We start from the raw sequence: 17662 nt of genomic DNA, 5'->3' as shown, positions 1-17662 counted from the left end.
AATTAAGAAAAGAGAAAAAAATTAAAAGAAATAAATTGGAGATGAAAGAAATGAGAAAAATAAAAAGTCGATTATATATTTTTATTTTTATTTTCTATTTATATATTTATTTCTGAAAAAACCTATTTCTATTTATTTTTTATTTTTTTTATTTCTTTAAAATCAAATAATTTTAATTTTCCTCTATTTTCACTTATATTTTTCATTCTATTATTTTTATCTATTTTTTTAACTTATTTATTTATTTTCATCTTATCAAATATTAGTATAGAGTATGGAATAACTTGTAAGTGCAAAATTCATCAAGAAAAAATATGGATCATGTAAAAATTATAAAATATACAAATAAAAAACATTAGGATTGATAATATATATATATAGTTTTAATTTTTGTGTATTTTCTTTAAATTTTTAAAATTCTCAACTAATTAAAATACATGCACATTATTATCTCAACATCTTATGATTGGGTTGATTAGCAGTTTTTGAGGGACACCTTATATCTGTTTGGTTTTCCAATGGTTACCGTTTCTTTGATTATGCACAGTATTTCCTTGACACAACTCTCCCTTATGTGGAATGGTAGCAGGTTAGAGATCTTTAACCTGGTTAGGGAGTTGGGGGGCAAGGAGACTCATTCTCTTCTTACTTGTTTGCCTTGTGAATGGAATGCTTAGGTGTTACAATCCTACATGAAGTTCAAGAATCAAGATGGAAGCCTATTCAAATCTCTTATATTGTGCCTCTTATTTCACATATCTTCTTTGCAGAGGATGTGCTTCTATTTGTTAAGGCTTTGTCCTCCCAAGCCCATGTTGTTGCTAATGTTGTAAACATGTTATGTTCCTCTTCAAGTATGAAAATTAACTTAGATAAATCTTGAGCTTTTGCTTCACAAGGGGTGGTAGGAAGCATATAGGATCCCATCCTTGGAATCACTCAAATTTGGTTTACCTCTTAGTTGGGAAAATACCTGGGGTTCAAGTTAGTTCAAGGGTGCGTCACTAAAGCAAACTTCATGAATGTTTTATACAAGATATCCAGCTACTTAGCCAGTTGGAAGGGGCATCTTCTTAATAAGCCAGGATGGCTGATGCTGGCCAATTCAATCTTAGCATCAATACCAACTCACAAGATGCAAACACAATGGTTTCCCAAGGTGTGTGTGATCATATTTATAAAACTATCTGGGGTTTATTTGGGATGGCCATGGTGACCATGTAGTGCACTAGGTAGATATCATAATATAGCACTCTTGGGGAAGTTAATTTGGGATCTTGTATCCTCTCCGAAACAAATTTGGGTAATTGTTTTACGCCATAAATATTTGCAACACAAGACTATTTTCAAGGTGAAGGGGGTCAAAGGCTAACCCACGTGAAGGGTTAGAACCAATGCATGATGTTCCTTGAAGACAACTTTTGCATGAAGTTGGGTGATGGCAGCTTAAACATTTGGTTTGATGCATGGATTGCCAAATTTCTCATCGGTCAACTTATTCCTTGGATAGATATCCATGATTTAGAAGTTACTATCAAAGATCTTTGGACAAATCAAGGATGAAATTTTGATAGATTGTATAATAACTCCCTGAGGTTCTGGATATCATTAGAAGCTTGCACCTTGTTTCGTGGAAGGCTTACCAAATATGTAGGTTAGGGGACATAATCCTGCGGGCACTTACACCACCAAATTCAGGTATGATTGGCTTAACTTTGGATGAGTCCTTACAAGATTGGAGAGGCAGATAGTGTTGGATATGGAAATTTAACCTTCCAGCAAACTCCCAATTCTTCCTCTAGTAGGTTTGTCATATGGTTATCCAAGTGAGACAAATTCTTTTTCATAGATACATTGTTTAATCTTAACGTTTATTCTCGTTGTTCTGTTGAGAATGAAGCAATCTCTCATTGCCTCTTCAATTGTAGTGCTTCTTAAATGGTATGGATGTCTTGGGGGTTCTCTTGTAAGTTGTAGCCTTCATATATCATTCATGATTTAAGAAAACTACTGCATACCATAAGGATCTTAGAATTTATGATTCTCACATACATTTATAATAGTAAGAAAGACTTACCTTGATCCATGACAACCGTAATGAGAATAAGTTCTTCAATCACATTTTTCCAATCTATCTCTTTCCATACTTCATATTCTCACATTACTTTCTTTGATGGTAAAACAATGAGAATTGTTTCATATGGCATAGATAGAACCCAAATAGTTCCTCTTATTCAACTAACTTCCATCAAGTTAGTTATAGGCGGTTATAAATTTTGAAAATAATAACTTTCCATATTTGCCAATAAGTCCTTTTATTTTATTAAATCACGTTTGAGCTCTTAATTCACATGAGTCACATTATAGTGTTATTTAATATTTTCTAACATTCTCCCACTTGACTCATGTGATGTCATAACACTTCATGATTTAATAATTACATAAATCATAGTGCGCATTAAAGACCTTAGATAAATTGACTCCATCATTAATCATAATTAAAGATACAGAAATAATAAGATCATGGCGGTTACATGTCATTCAATCAACACATTTCCTTCCATGTACTACTATATTATCCTTCTCCTTAATATGACCGTAAAATGAGAAGTTCATAATGGATTCAAACATAAAGTCACTCTTTCATTAATAAACACATAATATGTTTTCCACATCATAATTTGCATGCATATACATAAAGTAGAAAACATAAATTTCAGAAACTTGTATATTAAATGAGCTCAGAGTGTCAAATAGGCATTAATAACAACATTAACATTCAACATTCACTAGTAGACATAATGCCCATATTCTCTACATGGCTAGTAAATACTTTGGGCAGTAACCCTTTTGTTAAAGGGCCAACAATCATAAGATTAGTTCTAATATGTTTTATTGACACTCTTTGTTTCTGAACTTCTTCTTTAACGACAAAGTATTTCAATTCCATATGCTTAGCACCTTTGGAATACTTGTCATTTTTAGAAAAGAAAATAGTTGCGAAATTATCACAATAAATTTTCAGCGGCCTGACAATACTGTCAACTACTCCAAGTCCCGAAATAAAATTTTGCAACTAATTAGCCTAAACTGTGGCCTCAAAGCATGCCACAAATTCAGCCTCCATAGTGGATGTAGCAATGACTGACTGCTTCGCACTCTTCCATGAAATTGCTCCTCCGGCTAAAAGATACACAACCAAATGTAGACTTTCTTGTATCTATACAACCGGCAAAATCTAAATCTGTATATCCAATCACCTCAAGATGATCAGATTTCTTATAAGTAAGCATGTGATCCTTTGTCCCTTACAAGTATCTTAATACTTTCTTTGCAGCTTTCTAATGATCCAATCTCGGATTACTTTGGTATCTACCAAGCATACCAACTACAAAGCTAATATCTGGCCTTGTACATGTTTGAGCATACATTAAACTCCTAACAACAGATGCAGAAGGGATATTTTTCATCTGTTTCCGTTCCAAATCATTCTTTGGACATTGCATAAGACTAAATTTGTCTCTTTTCTGTATTGGAACGGGAGATGTTGAACATGTATCCATTCTGAATCTCTCTAAAACTTTATTAATATAGGCTTTCTGAGACAAGCCTAACAGTCCTTGTGATCTATCACGGAATATTTCTATTCCTATCACATAGTTTGCCTCACCCATATCTTTCATTTCAAAGTTGTTAGAGAGAAACTTCTTAGTCTCACTTAATAGACCAAGATCATTAGTTGCAAGCAAGATGTCATCAACATACATAATTAGAAATATAAACTTGCTCCCACTGAATTTCAGATATACACCGATCAACAGTGTTTTCCTTAAATCCAAAGGACATAATAGTATCATTGAACTTAATATACCATTGTCGGGAAGCTTGTTTAAGTCCATATATTGCTTAAGTTTACACACCATGTGTTCTTTTCCTTCTTCAATGAACCCCAGTAGTTGGTCCATATAAACATTCTCTTCTAAATTCCCATTCAAAAAGCCAGTTTTAACATCCATTTGATGTAACTCAAGGTCATAATGAGCTACTAATGCCATGATAATTCTGAAAGAATCTTTCTTAGAAATCGGAGAAAAGGTTTCCTTATAATCAATGCCATCCTTTTGAGTAAAACCTTTGGCAACAAGTCGAGCCTTGTGTCGTTCGATATTGCCATGAGAGTCACGGTTAGTCTTAAAGACCCATTTACACCCAACTCTCTTGCACCCTTCAGGCAATTCCACAAGGTCCCATACATCATTTTGTGCCATTGATTTAAGCTCATCATTCATGGCATCTAACCATTTTTTAGAATTATCACCATTAATAGCTTCTAAAAATGAAACTGGATCATTTCCTGACTCTTGTAGATAAATCACATAGTCATTTGAAATAGCAGATCTTTTTTCCCTTTGAGATCTTCTTAATACTATTTCCTGTGGTTATTCTACTATAGGTTCATTGTTAACCACAGGATCATTAATTTGTTGTTCTTCTTGATTGTTGTTTGGTTCAACAACATGGGGAACAAAAATTCTTGAAGTAGAAGCACTAGTTAAAGGAACTTGTACTCTAACTTCCTTAATCTTCACATTTCGTGAAGTTTCACTCCCACTGGTTTCACCATTTTCAATGAACCTGACATTTCCAGTTTCAACAATTCTTGTACTATGGGTAGGACAATAAAACATATACCCTTTTAATTTTACTGGATAACCAATGAAATACCCACTGATTGTTCTTGCATCTAGTTTATTTTCTTGCAGATTGTATATTCTAATTTCTGCCTGACAACCCCAAACATGTAGGTGTTTTAAACTGGGTTTCCTACCTGTTCACAACTCAAAAGGTGTCTTTTGAACTACCTTACTAAGAACCTTGTTTAGCTTGATTACTTATACCTGTAGGGACATAGTTACTTTGTCGAACCAGAGATCCCTCATGAGTCATCCCTACTTGTTGATAAGGATCTTGCATGATAAATCTCATCCCATTTGGTCTGGGATTATATCCTTGTGGGGATACATGCATTTGTGGATTTGACCCTAAATAAGGCAATGGCATCTCGACATGTATGGGTTGAGTAGTTCACCAATTTGGAGGCATAACCCATGGGTATTCTCAAGTGGCATTCAAAACTTCCTGAGACACATTTATTTGTCTAGCCACATTCTCAGGTACTATAGGTGGTGGCGTTGCCCCCTTGTCAAGACAGTTACATTTTCCACATTAAGATTTGAATTTATATTCTTTATATCTGCTGGAACATCGTTATTTACCTCTCTAGATGTAGACATGGTTCTTCCACTCTTAAGTCTCATAAAACATACCTAAAAATAGTTTAATTATGTTTTCAATCAAACATGTCCCACCGGGCGTGCCAATTTGTTTGTGGTAAAATTAGTTTATGGGTTCTTTTTACTTGAACTAATACATAATTATTTCAATTTAGGTATTTACGATTAAGGCTTCTTAAGAACGGAGACAAAGACGAGGAAAAGCGCTAATAGATACTTGTTTCTAGATTTTCCTCAATGACTATCAAGCAATAATTTTCACACATGTAGATCCTCAAATAAACGAAATGAATAGTACATATATTGGCAACACAAATCATCGTCCACTTCGCATAATTATCAAGTTACAGTATAATGATTTTAACTACAACAAACTACGAGCTACGGAATTCAACGAAGCTAAACTAACCCTAAGAAAATACAATAAATGTGGCCAAGAAGTCATACCCAGCAATCTTGTGCACGGAAGCTATATGCGCAGGTAGTGAGTGCTTGTGAAAGTTCAAGTATGAATTTTCCGACCATTGTGAAGTAACATGCTTCTCATATTTATAAAACCAGTCGAGAGCGGTTAATTTTGTGCAAGTTCATCATGGGCGCGTAACCGTTGTCCACTACGCCAATTACGCAGCTTAAATGTAACTTCTCGTAACTGTTCATCCCACGTTTCTTTATTTCTTCGGCTAGGCTTAGTAACCGCCTTGGTGTAACTGTCCCAAACTGCTCAAGCAATATTATATTAGAACTACTCGACCTACCCTCGAACACCCACATTCTTTTAGTCCAGCTTGATCTTTATTTGTATGGCATGTATCCCTTTTGATTTTTCGAGTAGATTTCGAGAGAATTTGTTTCGGGTGCCCCCAACAAATAGTAAGAAAGACTTACCTTGATCCATGACAACTGTAATGAGAATAAGTTCTTCAATCACATTTTCCCAATCTATCTCTTTCCATACTTCATATTCTCACATCACTTTCTTTGATGGTAAAACAATGAAAGTTGTTTCATATGGCATAGATAGAACTCAAATAGTTCCTCTTATTCAACTAACTTCCATCAAGTTAGTTATTGGCAGTTATAAATTTTGAAAATAATAACTTTCCATATTTGCCAATAAGTCCTTTTTATTTTATTAAATCACGTTTAAGTTCTTAATTCACATGAGTCACATTATAGTATTATTTAATATTTTCTAACATCTCTAACCTTAGTATTCCACATAATGATTTGAAGCTCATTTTGTGGCTGCAAGACAAGGTTCAAACTAATGTTTTGTTAGTTCCAACAATTTTATGGACTATTTGGTGTGATAGAAATGATATGGTGTTCAACCAAAATACCACTTGCACCAATGTGTTGTGTGAAAAAGAAAAGGTATAGAGTTATAAAATATAGAGTTTACAATAGTTTATAAATAAAAAAGAAAAGGTATATTCAAATAATATATAAACTCCTAACCTAATTTCATTGCCTCGATGTCACACTATCAGAATAACCTATAACTTTAACTCTCGACGTCTTGAGTGTCACCCACATCAAGATCATCATTACCTAAAATAACCACAAAACATATGGGTGAGAAAAACAAGCGTTCATAAGTGAGATACAAGAAAGAATTCCCACCCAATACAAAGTCTAGCTAAGAAAGATTAAACAACCTACCGAAACGATAATGGTGCTCCCTTCCTTGTGTTCTTTTGATAATGAAAAAGGGGGAGAAAAAAATAAGATCATCATAAAACATTTCAATTTTTAGTTCTAAATTTTTGTTAAATATTTTTTTTAGCTTTAATACATACATCGATACATTTGTGCTATGATACTCTTAATTATATTGATACTATATGTGGATATGCATCCAATGCTTATACTTTGACATGTTTTGACATGTTTTCTTGTTGCTCTGATCATATTGGCATGATGCATATTGCATAGACTCAAGGAGAGTCACACAATAGAATGCAAGTTATAAAGCTTAAGCTTTGATGCATGTTATATATGACATCAATGTATGATATTATTTTGATACAAATGTATGAGAACGTATTTGTTATTTTAAAATGAATCAATTGATAATTTTTTCATCATAAAAAAGGGGTGGATTATTGAACCAAATATGAAGTATGTGTCTAAATACTTCAATTTTGATGAGAACAAAGTCACGACCTTGATGAACAAACAATTTGTCTAAATGATTATAGGAACCATGTGTTCAATGCATAGAAGAGTTGAAGAACAAAATTGTTTTTTTATAACAAACTTTCTTCTATCAATGCGTGAAATTGAACAAGTATAATATTAAGCTAAAACGATAGTCGAAGTCCGTGTCCAACATCCAACATCCTAAGACCAATGTTTATGTTTTTAAGTATTAACAAATCCAATGTTTGTTTGAACATCTTCGCACCTTAAATCAACCTTAAAAATGTTTGAAAACATTCTTTGATAAGTATTCTGATAACCTGTGCAAGTTATAAATGCAAATATGCTAATTTATTTCCTATTTTGTGAACACGAGCAAAATGATATAGTAAAACAATCCCAATGCAGCGCCTAGCAAAAGAAAGACAATTACAAAAAGAATTTGTCAACGCCTACAAAAATGTGTTTAGTCGAGATTGCTACTCTTCATTCCTTTATCATTAGATTTTATGAAATTTTGAACTACCATGACAAAAAACGATATTTAACTAACATTTATCACAAGTCACAACTATCATCTTCAAGAGAATAAAAAAGAACATAACTCTTCTTATTTCATTCAACTTGTACAAGGAAAGAAAATAGAAGGAAACAAGTTTTTCTCATCCAATTTTAACTCCCCTCTAATATTAAGTATTAGAAAAATTTAGAAAAAAAGAGACGAGCTTTAAAATAATTTTAGTACTATATGTACAACATCCTTGCTTGTATGATTTACTTAAAGAATCTCGTTCTATTTTTATTATGTGCGAAAAAAATTCATTCTACCAACTATCGTCACAGTGATGCGAATTTTTTAGTTTAATGGACTAAAGAGATCGTGGCAGAAAAAACAAAGTTTTGTTTTTGTTTTTGTTTTTGTTTTTTTTTTCATTCGCCTAGTTGAATTTAAAAATGCGTGTCGAATATATACAACAACGCCTGCACTACGACTCGGTGGTGTCTATTTCCCAGCGAGCCACGCACCTCACTCCTTCAATTATATCAGGTTATTCCTCTTCTTCAATGTTTTTGCATTTTATGTTGTTCTCAATTGCATACACTCTGTTTGGCACAATATTTTCTTCAATCGGTTAAAAGTTACACTTTCTTTGCCCTTCCTCGTATATTCCGAACATGTGAAAATCAAACAATGCTTCTGGGCCTCATTTTTTATTTCTCATTTTAACTTTGAACTAACTAAATAAGAATGTAAAGCATGTCTTTTAATGTTTCTGTAATTCTCTCTCTCTCTCTCTCTTTTCCCTCTTGTTGATCCAACCATGCGAAAGAGAATATTAAATATATATTTTTTAAAATTTTTAATTTTGAATCCAGCACGAGGCACTGTCATCTGTTGAAGGTAGAAGAAGCATAATGCAAAGTGGCGAGGGAGACAAAGAAATGGAGGTGGGTTCAGTGGTGGTTGAAAAAGTTGGAGGTAGATCATCTGTGATACGTTGCTTCTCCAGATACCCCCTCAAGTTCATCATACCCAAAAAGGTTTTCAACAATCTTTAATTTTATTATTATTATTATTAGGAATTTAATTGGAAAAGACTGAAAGAGTATACTGTTGCATGAATTTAATTACAATATAGTAAAACTGACATCTAATTACATATCCTTCTCTGCATGATAAAGATATTGACCTTAACCTGCATGAAGATTGAACTCTTTTTAATATTTCCATATAATGGGAAATTGTTGACACAGGATAATTTTTGATTAGTTGTTAGAATAATTTCTTTACACACTAATAGTGCATTATAATTAAAATTTTATCTTGCCATATAATTGAAAATTGTTGAATTTTGTTGTACTAATTACTTTTAAAGTTACATACATAGACTATTTTGACTAGTTATTTGAGACTATATGAAAATTAAATTCTTCTATTATACTTTCAGTCGTGTTTTGACTTGGTTGCATAGACTTGTATGCTTGTGTTATGGAGCCATTAGTCTAAAAATATTAGCTTGGCATGCTAAAAATGTTTTTTTTTTTTTTTTCACTTATTGCTTAGGTGGGTTCTTCCAAAATTGATGCAGTATGGGTTTATGCCCTCAATTATGGAGGTGGAATTGTATCTGTAAGTTTTATGGTTTTATATTTGCCCCCTTCCTTGCCTTGGTTTTATGTTTCTATTTACATATGATGGTGGACTTGTGTGTTTGCCTTGTGAGGTGTAGGGTGATCACATTACATGCAAGTTTTCTGTGGGAGATGCTTGTACCATGGTGTTAACCACCCAAGGTTCAACCAAGGTTGACTAATTTTTTTTCTTTCTGTCGCTGATTGGTTCTTTTTTTATTTTCTTCATCTTCACCCTTCTAGTGTTATCTTTTTTAAATTGAGCTGGCTTCTGGATCAGATTCAGGTGCTTATGAACAAGATATATATATATCTTTAGATCAGTTGCTTTTGGTTAGAGTGAATTTTGGTCTTTAACTTGGCTTATGTTTAGATTATTGATAATTTTGTTGTCTTGGTTTAGGTTTACAAATCTGTTGGATCTATGTGTTCTCAACAAATATTAGAGGTAAAAACAGTGTATTTCTTTTGCTAGTTAGCATTGATGCTCATCATTCATAACTTAGAGGAGTCATATTACATGATAGAGAAAAAAGATTAGCAATAATTGTTTCACTTTACAGTACATGATGTCAATATCAAGATCATGGCATGAGTATTATGCTTATTGTTGGAATCTAATAAGTTGATTTTTTTAATAACATAACATACTTATACTTTTAAAGAGAAATTCCTTGACGAACTTGTTTTTTCATTTGTGGTTAATATTTGACTATTGGTGAGTTTATTGGTTTCTGGGTACAACTGACAACTGTTGAATTGATTGTGTAGTAGGCTAGAGTTGGAAGCAATGCACTATTAGCCATCATTCCAGATCCAGTGACATGCTTTTCCACTGCAAGATACTATCAGAAACAAGTCTTCAGTGTGTCATCAGACTCAAATATGGTCATGGTTGATTGGATTACAAGTGGGCGACATGAAAGTGGAGAAAAATGGGATTTTGATCTATATAGAAGCACCAATAATATATTCTTAGAAGATGGACAACCTTTATTTCTGGATACGGTAATTGTTTACTGCTGTCCTTGTTATGCTTGTTATCAATAGTACATCTAAAGAATGAAGCCAGTTAAGTGGCAACCAATGTGCTATATACTGCTTTATCTTTTCCTCAAGGGTGTTTCACCTGGGCTTGACGCAGGCCACAGACTCAACCAATCATCGTTAAGTGCAAGTTTGGTATTGCATTTTTTCAGGACATATAATCACTTATTTTTCAAAAGCCATCTTGGGAAATTGATAAATGCAAGTGATTGTTTCTCTAAAATAAGCTGAATCAAACACACTAAGATGCAAATTTAGACATTGAGGACTTAGAAGACTGAAAAATAACTGACACCATTTTTCCTTTTCATGGTTTTGTTAACCAGTATGATATAGGAATAATTTCTTGTGATGCATATTCTTACATAAAGGGAGATGATCAATGCTTTTGGGTTCAAAATCAATTACTTTAGCTCTTACCATTAGAAACTTGTTTGGTGCACCATATGCTGCCCTATGAATAGTAGACGAGTGTACCTAGCAGTTTTTGATGCACTACTATGTTGAGAGATTCTACATCAACTATGTGGTCAATGTATAAGGTTTGGGCAATTCTTACTTTACAAGTTGATTTTGTGGGTTAAGTCTTAACTCCCAAATTCTTTAAGATAATATTAGAGCCTATCTTAGATTTGTTATTCGACCATCTATATATTTGTTTATGATCTAGATGTCTAATCCTAGGCACGAAGCAGTGTTGTTATTGGACTCCTTGCATTTATCTATTCTCCAAATTACCAGCCTTGGGTGTGAGGGGTTGTGTTGAGATCCCATATCACCGAAATATAGTCAATGTAGTCCTTGTGACATTTGGGAAGTCCTCTTTTCTGAAGTTGATTTTGTGAGGTTGAATTAGGTCCTTAAGACACTATATGGGCTAAAATCTTGGGACTTTATATTTCCCTTATATGCAAATTATTTGATGTTGTACATGTACTCTAATACGAGAGCATTTATCAAGACAGTCAATATGAGATAGAATAGGAAGGGCCACTAAGGAGGGAAACACAGTTGTAACTGACATGGCTGTAAACTAACAACTGTATATAAATAACAGAAATGTAACAAATAGAAGCAGATAGGGAAATAGAGGGGAGTCTAAGAAGTCTATGAATTGTAGGAGTCTATGAGAGTTCGGGTATTCTCAACCCAGCCTGTTGTACAACATTCTTACCCTTTGGGTCACATTGATCCAGGGAAATTATTCCTAATAAACGCCTTTTTCCATTGCTTGTTGATTTTTTTCCTAATAGCAGTCACGTCCCACATTGGAAGTATGAGATTCTAGTTTGGGGTTTATAAGATCTTGGTGCTCTAACTTCAACAATAGCTTTGTGGAGTTGTTCTCAAAAGGCTCTTATCAACTGGAATTAGAGCTTTCCATCATGTCTCTTAGTTGTGAATGAGCAGTGCAAGTGGTGATGGCATTGTAATGTTTGCTAAAACCCAGTCAATGGGGTGAGATTAAGGGATCCAATTGCAATGAGACTTGAGTCTCGCAAGGCCATGGGCCCTCAACTAGAATAACTAACTATTGTGGCATGGTAAGTGGTTCTCCCAAAGGCTCTTATCATACTACCATTTTATGACCAAAAGTTATTGGGAAAGGAGAGAATTGTTATTTCATGATCATGAAGAACCCATGACAGCAATGGACTGCAGGACATGAAGTGGATGTCTTTCTTAAGAAGACTCTATAATTGCTTTTTTATCCCTTTCAATCTGGCAGCTACGAATTCAAACTTCCATTTCAGCTCTTACTATGACCTTGTTATTTTATCAAAGAGATAGACACCATATTTGGACCCCGTGCAGGAATGTGGGATCATATAAAGGAGAGGTTTATTCCGTGTACAGGGTGTTGTCCTTGTGATTTTCTTTAGTGACAATATTATGTTAAGAGAACATCCAAATCGAGCAGCATATTTTGCTTTGCATTTTTCTCTCCCCTATACAGGGTGTTGTGCTTGTCAGCTTTCTGAAATGACTATCATGTTAGATGCTAAAATTAGAGCATTAAAATTTGCAGCATATGTTGCTTCTTCATATCTCCTCCCATCACATATAATGTACAAAACAACATCCCTCCTCTTGTAGTTTGAATTAATAAAGTTTCAGTAGATATTTTGGAAAAGGCAATTTGGACCATCTTTTACTTTGGGATTGTTATCCTTTTCTCCCATATTCTACTCAAATGGCTTTTTGTTACAAACAGATGTTATTAGAGAAAGAAAAAGTGGGATGCATACAAGAACACATGCACAACTACCAAGTAATTGCAATGATTGTACTCTTGGGGTGAGTGGTTTATTTTTTCTTACTTTTTGATTAATTTTTTGGTATTATGAATTCATGTACTATGTGCTTTTTTAGGCCAAAGATGGAGTATATCCAGAATCTTGTGCAAGATCACGTAAAAAAAATTATGTCTGAACAATTACAGCATCCTTCCACTGCATGGAGTCACCAAAGGGACAAGGCTGATCATTTCATTACAAAACCAAGCTTCATAGCTTCTTGCAGTGCCTTTGGTCCCAAGGTAAATGATAAATTATATCAATTTCAATTTCAATTGACCAGAATATAATGTCTAGCTCCATTGTTTAAAGAGTGCTTTGACTTGAGTTTGTTTATATCTGACTTCTCCTACTTTTGTTTTGCTGGAACTCAATTCATTTCTGGTCATAGATCCAAGATACTAGTGTCGGTGCATTGCTGTATGTTGAAAAGTAGAATGAAATGGAGGAAACTTTCTGGTTTTCTACTATTTGCATAATAGGTTTGTTTGTGTTTGATGGAAACCCAAAAATGGGTGGGTATTATTATTTCAAATAAATAAAGAGATTGACAGATTAATCTACTGCCTTCCTCTCCTAGAGCACCAACTCCGATTACAATTCAATAAAAATTCTCAAAAACTGTCCCTCTCTGTCAAACTACACTATATTTATCTTCATATCCCTTGCCTAAATTCTTAAAATTGATAAAAGAAGATAAATCCCAAGAATAAGTTATGACAGAATTCAAATAACATAATCCTAATCCTAAAGATAATCTATGATAACAAAATTCAAATGATAAATCCTAAAAATAAGCTATGATAACATAATTCAAATAACATAATCCTAAACTAAATCCTAAACATAAACTATGATAGCATAATTCAAATGAGATAATCCTAAACTAAATTTGCTACTTTGAGTTGGGTGCTATCAATTTTAGTGAGTTATGATTGTAACAATACAATATCACTAGTAGTAGACCCAATTAGGGGCATTTGAAGGGAGTGCCTATGGTAGTGGAGCGTGGAAAAATGATTTGCTGGAATTTTGAATCATCTTTAAGGTAAGGCTGTCCATTTGTTTCTTGTACAGTGAATCTTGCTAGTCTGGGGTATATTTTTAATTTTCTGATACATTTTGAATAATACAGGCATTGATTTATAGACAGAATCAGTCCTAAAGAGGAAACTAAATCTGCTGCAATCAGGAAAAAAAAATAGCTTATCATCTATTATCGGATCATAATTCAGCTTTTATTTAAATCTGATTCTAAAAATCAAACCAGTAATTGATACAAAAATTAAGGACAAACTTGCAACACCCCTTTAAAAATCAAACCAGTAATTGATACAAAAATTAAGGACAAACTTGCAACATCCCTCCCCTCTAAGTTGGTGCAAAGATATCTCCCATGCCCAACTTGCTTATTAGACTTGAATATAAGAGATTTAAGTTTTAGAGAGAAAAATCAGTGAGTTAATCTGTCGTCACTAATGTATATTGTATATATATTTGAGAAATATCTGAGTACAAAATGTATAAGTCAGAGTAGAGAATAATTAGCTGAGATATATCACAGCAGCAAAGTACAGCAAAACTAGCTTTTAAAGAGCTGAACAATAGATACAAAAAGGTTTAATTTAACACTCCCCTCAAGTTGGAGCATATAAATTGTATGCACCAAGCTTGAACATATAAACTGAATCCAAGGTCCTCTCAAGGATGTAGTCAACAAATTTGCAAGTTGATCACTGGAGTTAATAAATTTAGTGATGATCTCCTTGGATAATAGCTTCTCTCTTAAAAATTGACAGTTAATCTCTATATGCTTAGTTCTCTCATGAAACACGGTTTTGAAGTAGCTAGCAACATTAACTGTTTAATCTTCTCTATTTATATTCTTTTTTCTTGAAAGACATCGGAGACCTATAGTTTGAGAATGTTTCTTTTCAAAATATGCATTAATTGTGTGTTTAATGACTTTGAACATAATTTTCGTTTCTTCAAACTACAAGTGTTTCTTTTGTTCTCTTGAAGTTGATAAGGGATCGTAATAAGAAGAACTTTTTATTCTTATATCTGCAAACTAACTTTAACTTAAAACCTACATTGACATATCTACTTTTGTCTTAGACAGAGAGCTTGTTTGGTTACAAACTAGAAGGACTTTTGAGAGTTTCTCTACCGAAAATAAAAAGTATTTTTCATTAGAAAAGTTTTCAAAAGCGTTTCTAAACTTGTTTTCAATCAGATTCATAGTGCACGAGGTTTTTGTGCATGCAAAGTATGACTTTTATACTTTGTCTCATTTTGTTGACCATAGAGGAATTTCCAAAGATCCTAGGATGGATTAGTCTTCAGACTTGATATATTGTGATAGGACCATTCAAATTATAGTTTACTAGTTGCGTATGGTTTTAGGACGATTCTCATCAGACTGTATATCTTTTAGTTAGGTGGGTTGTGACTTTTGATCACTGTACACTTACAGTAAACACATTAGCATTTAACTCTTTTTCATCAAAATTCTAGGATTGATCGTCTTGTCCTTAAAATAAAGGAAAGTTAGCATTTACTCTTTCAGAAACACTTATTATTGGTTAAATTTCATTTGAGTTCCGCTAGACAATGAGTGGGCCCATGCCACGTTATTTAGCGAGACCAACATAAAATTCACCTAATAATAGTGTTCTAAGAGTGTGAATTACCTTGTTGCTAGAATTTTTCAACAATACATTGAAAGATGCTATGATTTGTTAAACACTTGGGTGATAATACCCTTGTTTCACGACTATGTAATATTATTTAGTTATAAATGTTGCTAGCTGCAACTTCGTTTTATGTGCAGAAAATTGGTCTTCTTGTTCGAGTGGCTGCCGAGACAACTGAATCGGTTTATAAGTTTCTACGACATCAATTGGCTCCCTTGGAGCCAATGATAGGGACGCCACCATACAAATAAAGCGAAGTTATTTCATGAAATAATTGTATTGGTTTTAATTGCAGACATGCATGTATTATAGTTTTACATTCCTTTTATTCATGCATATTATATTTCTAGTTATCAAACTGCCATATATTAAGGACAGATTTTGAATTTCACTTTAGGAAGGATCAAACTTTTCTTATTTTCCTGCCATAAGTTGTTGCTGGGAAACTTGCAACTCCCAACTTTCTTTTTCTTCTTGGGGTTATGGCATATTTTTACATTGAAAAACCCTAATTTAAGAAAATTTTTAGGTGTCATTATGCTTGGTAAAATTAACAAAATATAATTGAGACATGAAGTGAATCGTATGGATGTCATGGAACTGAATTTGGAGTGAATTTTTATTTATTTATATTTTTGTCTGAATCTTGTGGTAACGTTTGGTAGACATTAGAGTGAGACAAAGCATAACTTGATTTTCTTTTATAACCATGTTATCATAGTAACTACCAAGTATTTATGACTTTGAAAATATTAATTTCCGCAATAGAATTTGGTTGGTCACTTCTAATGGGGTTTCCTAATTACGTTATTTTCCCATTAATATGAATTTTCGTTCATGTTTGGTGCATTTAAAGAAAACACACGATGTTACAGTTTAAGAAATCACTTCGAAGTATTGAGCGTTAAGTAAATACTAAATAAGTTCTTTGAGTGTTAAACAAGTTTTTAAATTCAACTATTTGGTGTAACTTTAGTCAATTGATTTTTTAAATTTTGGATTAATGTTATTGTTATTTTGCTCTTTCAAGGATTTTATATTATTACGAATCTATGAATATGATGAAAACGTTTAGAGGTAAGAACTAAAGAAAGAATAAGTTTTGAGGCCAATAAAGTCCGGTTGAAGGCAAATAGTTTGTCCCTTACGTATGACCGTGTGGAAAAAGTTGTTAGGAGAGAAACGTATTCTACATTTTCTGTCACATTGAGGATATCCATGCTTATTTTGAAACAATAGAAAGTGGGACAAATAAACATGCAGCAACTGTAAGAAGGAAAAAAGTGGCAAGGTTGCAATTGTTAGGGGGGAGGAAGCATGAAACAGAACATGAGACCCACTGTTTTTTAATCCATTCACTTTAAGACGGAATTAAGAGAGTTGGTTATGTATCCCTAAAAGACTAAATTACTCTTATTTTATATAATTTTTTTCTTATTAAAAATATGTCATAGTGTTGTATTACTATTTGGGAAGCGTTCAGAATCGCATTTCCGAGAGTACTATAACTAGGATGTTGTTCTCGAAAACATGTTTGGCTATATTTTAGTAGTTTTTTTGGAATATTTTCAAAACTTGTGATAATTGAAAGAAAAAAAATTAGAAAAAGAAATTGCCTTTGAGTCTAAATCCTTTATTTTTTAATTATAACAAATCTTATGAACAAAAGTTATAACCTTTTTTGATATTTATGTTAATGATGAATTTACTTACTATATTCAGAATATCAATTAAAGTAAACTTAAGATTGATTTAACGCGATTTTTAAAATGTAGAACTCATAATGGCTTAGAAGACATGTCTCAAGTATATAATGAAAATCTTTAAAAGAATATCAAGATTATTAGTATGACGGTATAAAATTTAGTATGCAATCTTTTTTACTCTATATTCTTACTTGTTGGAATTTTGTTATTGTTTTGTATATCTTTATTGCATAATTTGTCATCATTTTAAACTGTTGAAAAGATAGTTTATAAAGAAACTAAGTTTTTGAATACTCAAAAAGTTCACCTTCCAAAAGATAGATTTTTGCATAAAGAACAAGGTT

At 32.9% G+C, this 17662-nt stretch overlaps 1 protein-coding gene across 3 annotated transcripts; it reads left to right on the top strand.

Moving 5' to 3' along the window:
• Positions 1 to 8337: 8337 nt before the first annotated feature.
• URED (urease accessory protein D) lies at positions 8338 to 16082 on the top strand. Of its 3 annotated transcripts, none has more exons than XM_020347115.3 (9): positions 8338 to 8487; positions 8817 to 8981; positions 9505 to 9570; positions 9671 to 9745; positions 9976 to 10020; positions 10347 to 10580; positions 12835 to 12917; positions 12993 to 13158; positions 15750 to 16082. In XM_020347115.3, exons 2-9 carry the CDS (start codon positions 8856 to 8858, stop codon positions 15861 to 15863), a joined length of 909 nt encoding a protein of 302 aa, XP_020202704.1. In that variant the 5' UTR covers positions 8338 to 8487; positions 8817 to 8855; the 3' UTR covers positions 15864 to 16082. The 3 variants fall into 3 exon arrangements, with proteins under 3 accessions (XP_020202704.1, XP_082916601.1, XP_020202703.1); XM_083060475.1 differs by lacking the exon at positions 8338 to 8487 and adding an exon at positions 8516 to 8578; XM_020347114.3 differs by lacking the exon at positions 8338 to 8487 and adding an exon at positions 8575 to 8715.
• Positions 16083 to 17662: the final 1580 nt, after the last annotated feature.

Source organism: Cajanus cajan, chromosome 7 (genome assembly GCF_000230855.2).
Source record: "Cajanus cajan strain Asha chromosome 7, NIPB_CcT2T_4, whole genome shotgun sequence".
In the NCBI taxonomy this organism is placed as follows: Eukaryota; Viridiplantae; Streptophyta; class Magnoliopsida; order Fabales; family Fabaceae; genus Cajanus; species Cajanus cajan.
This window is presented reverse-complemented; position numbering and strand designations above follow the sequence as displayed.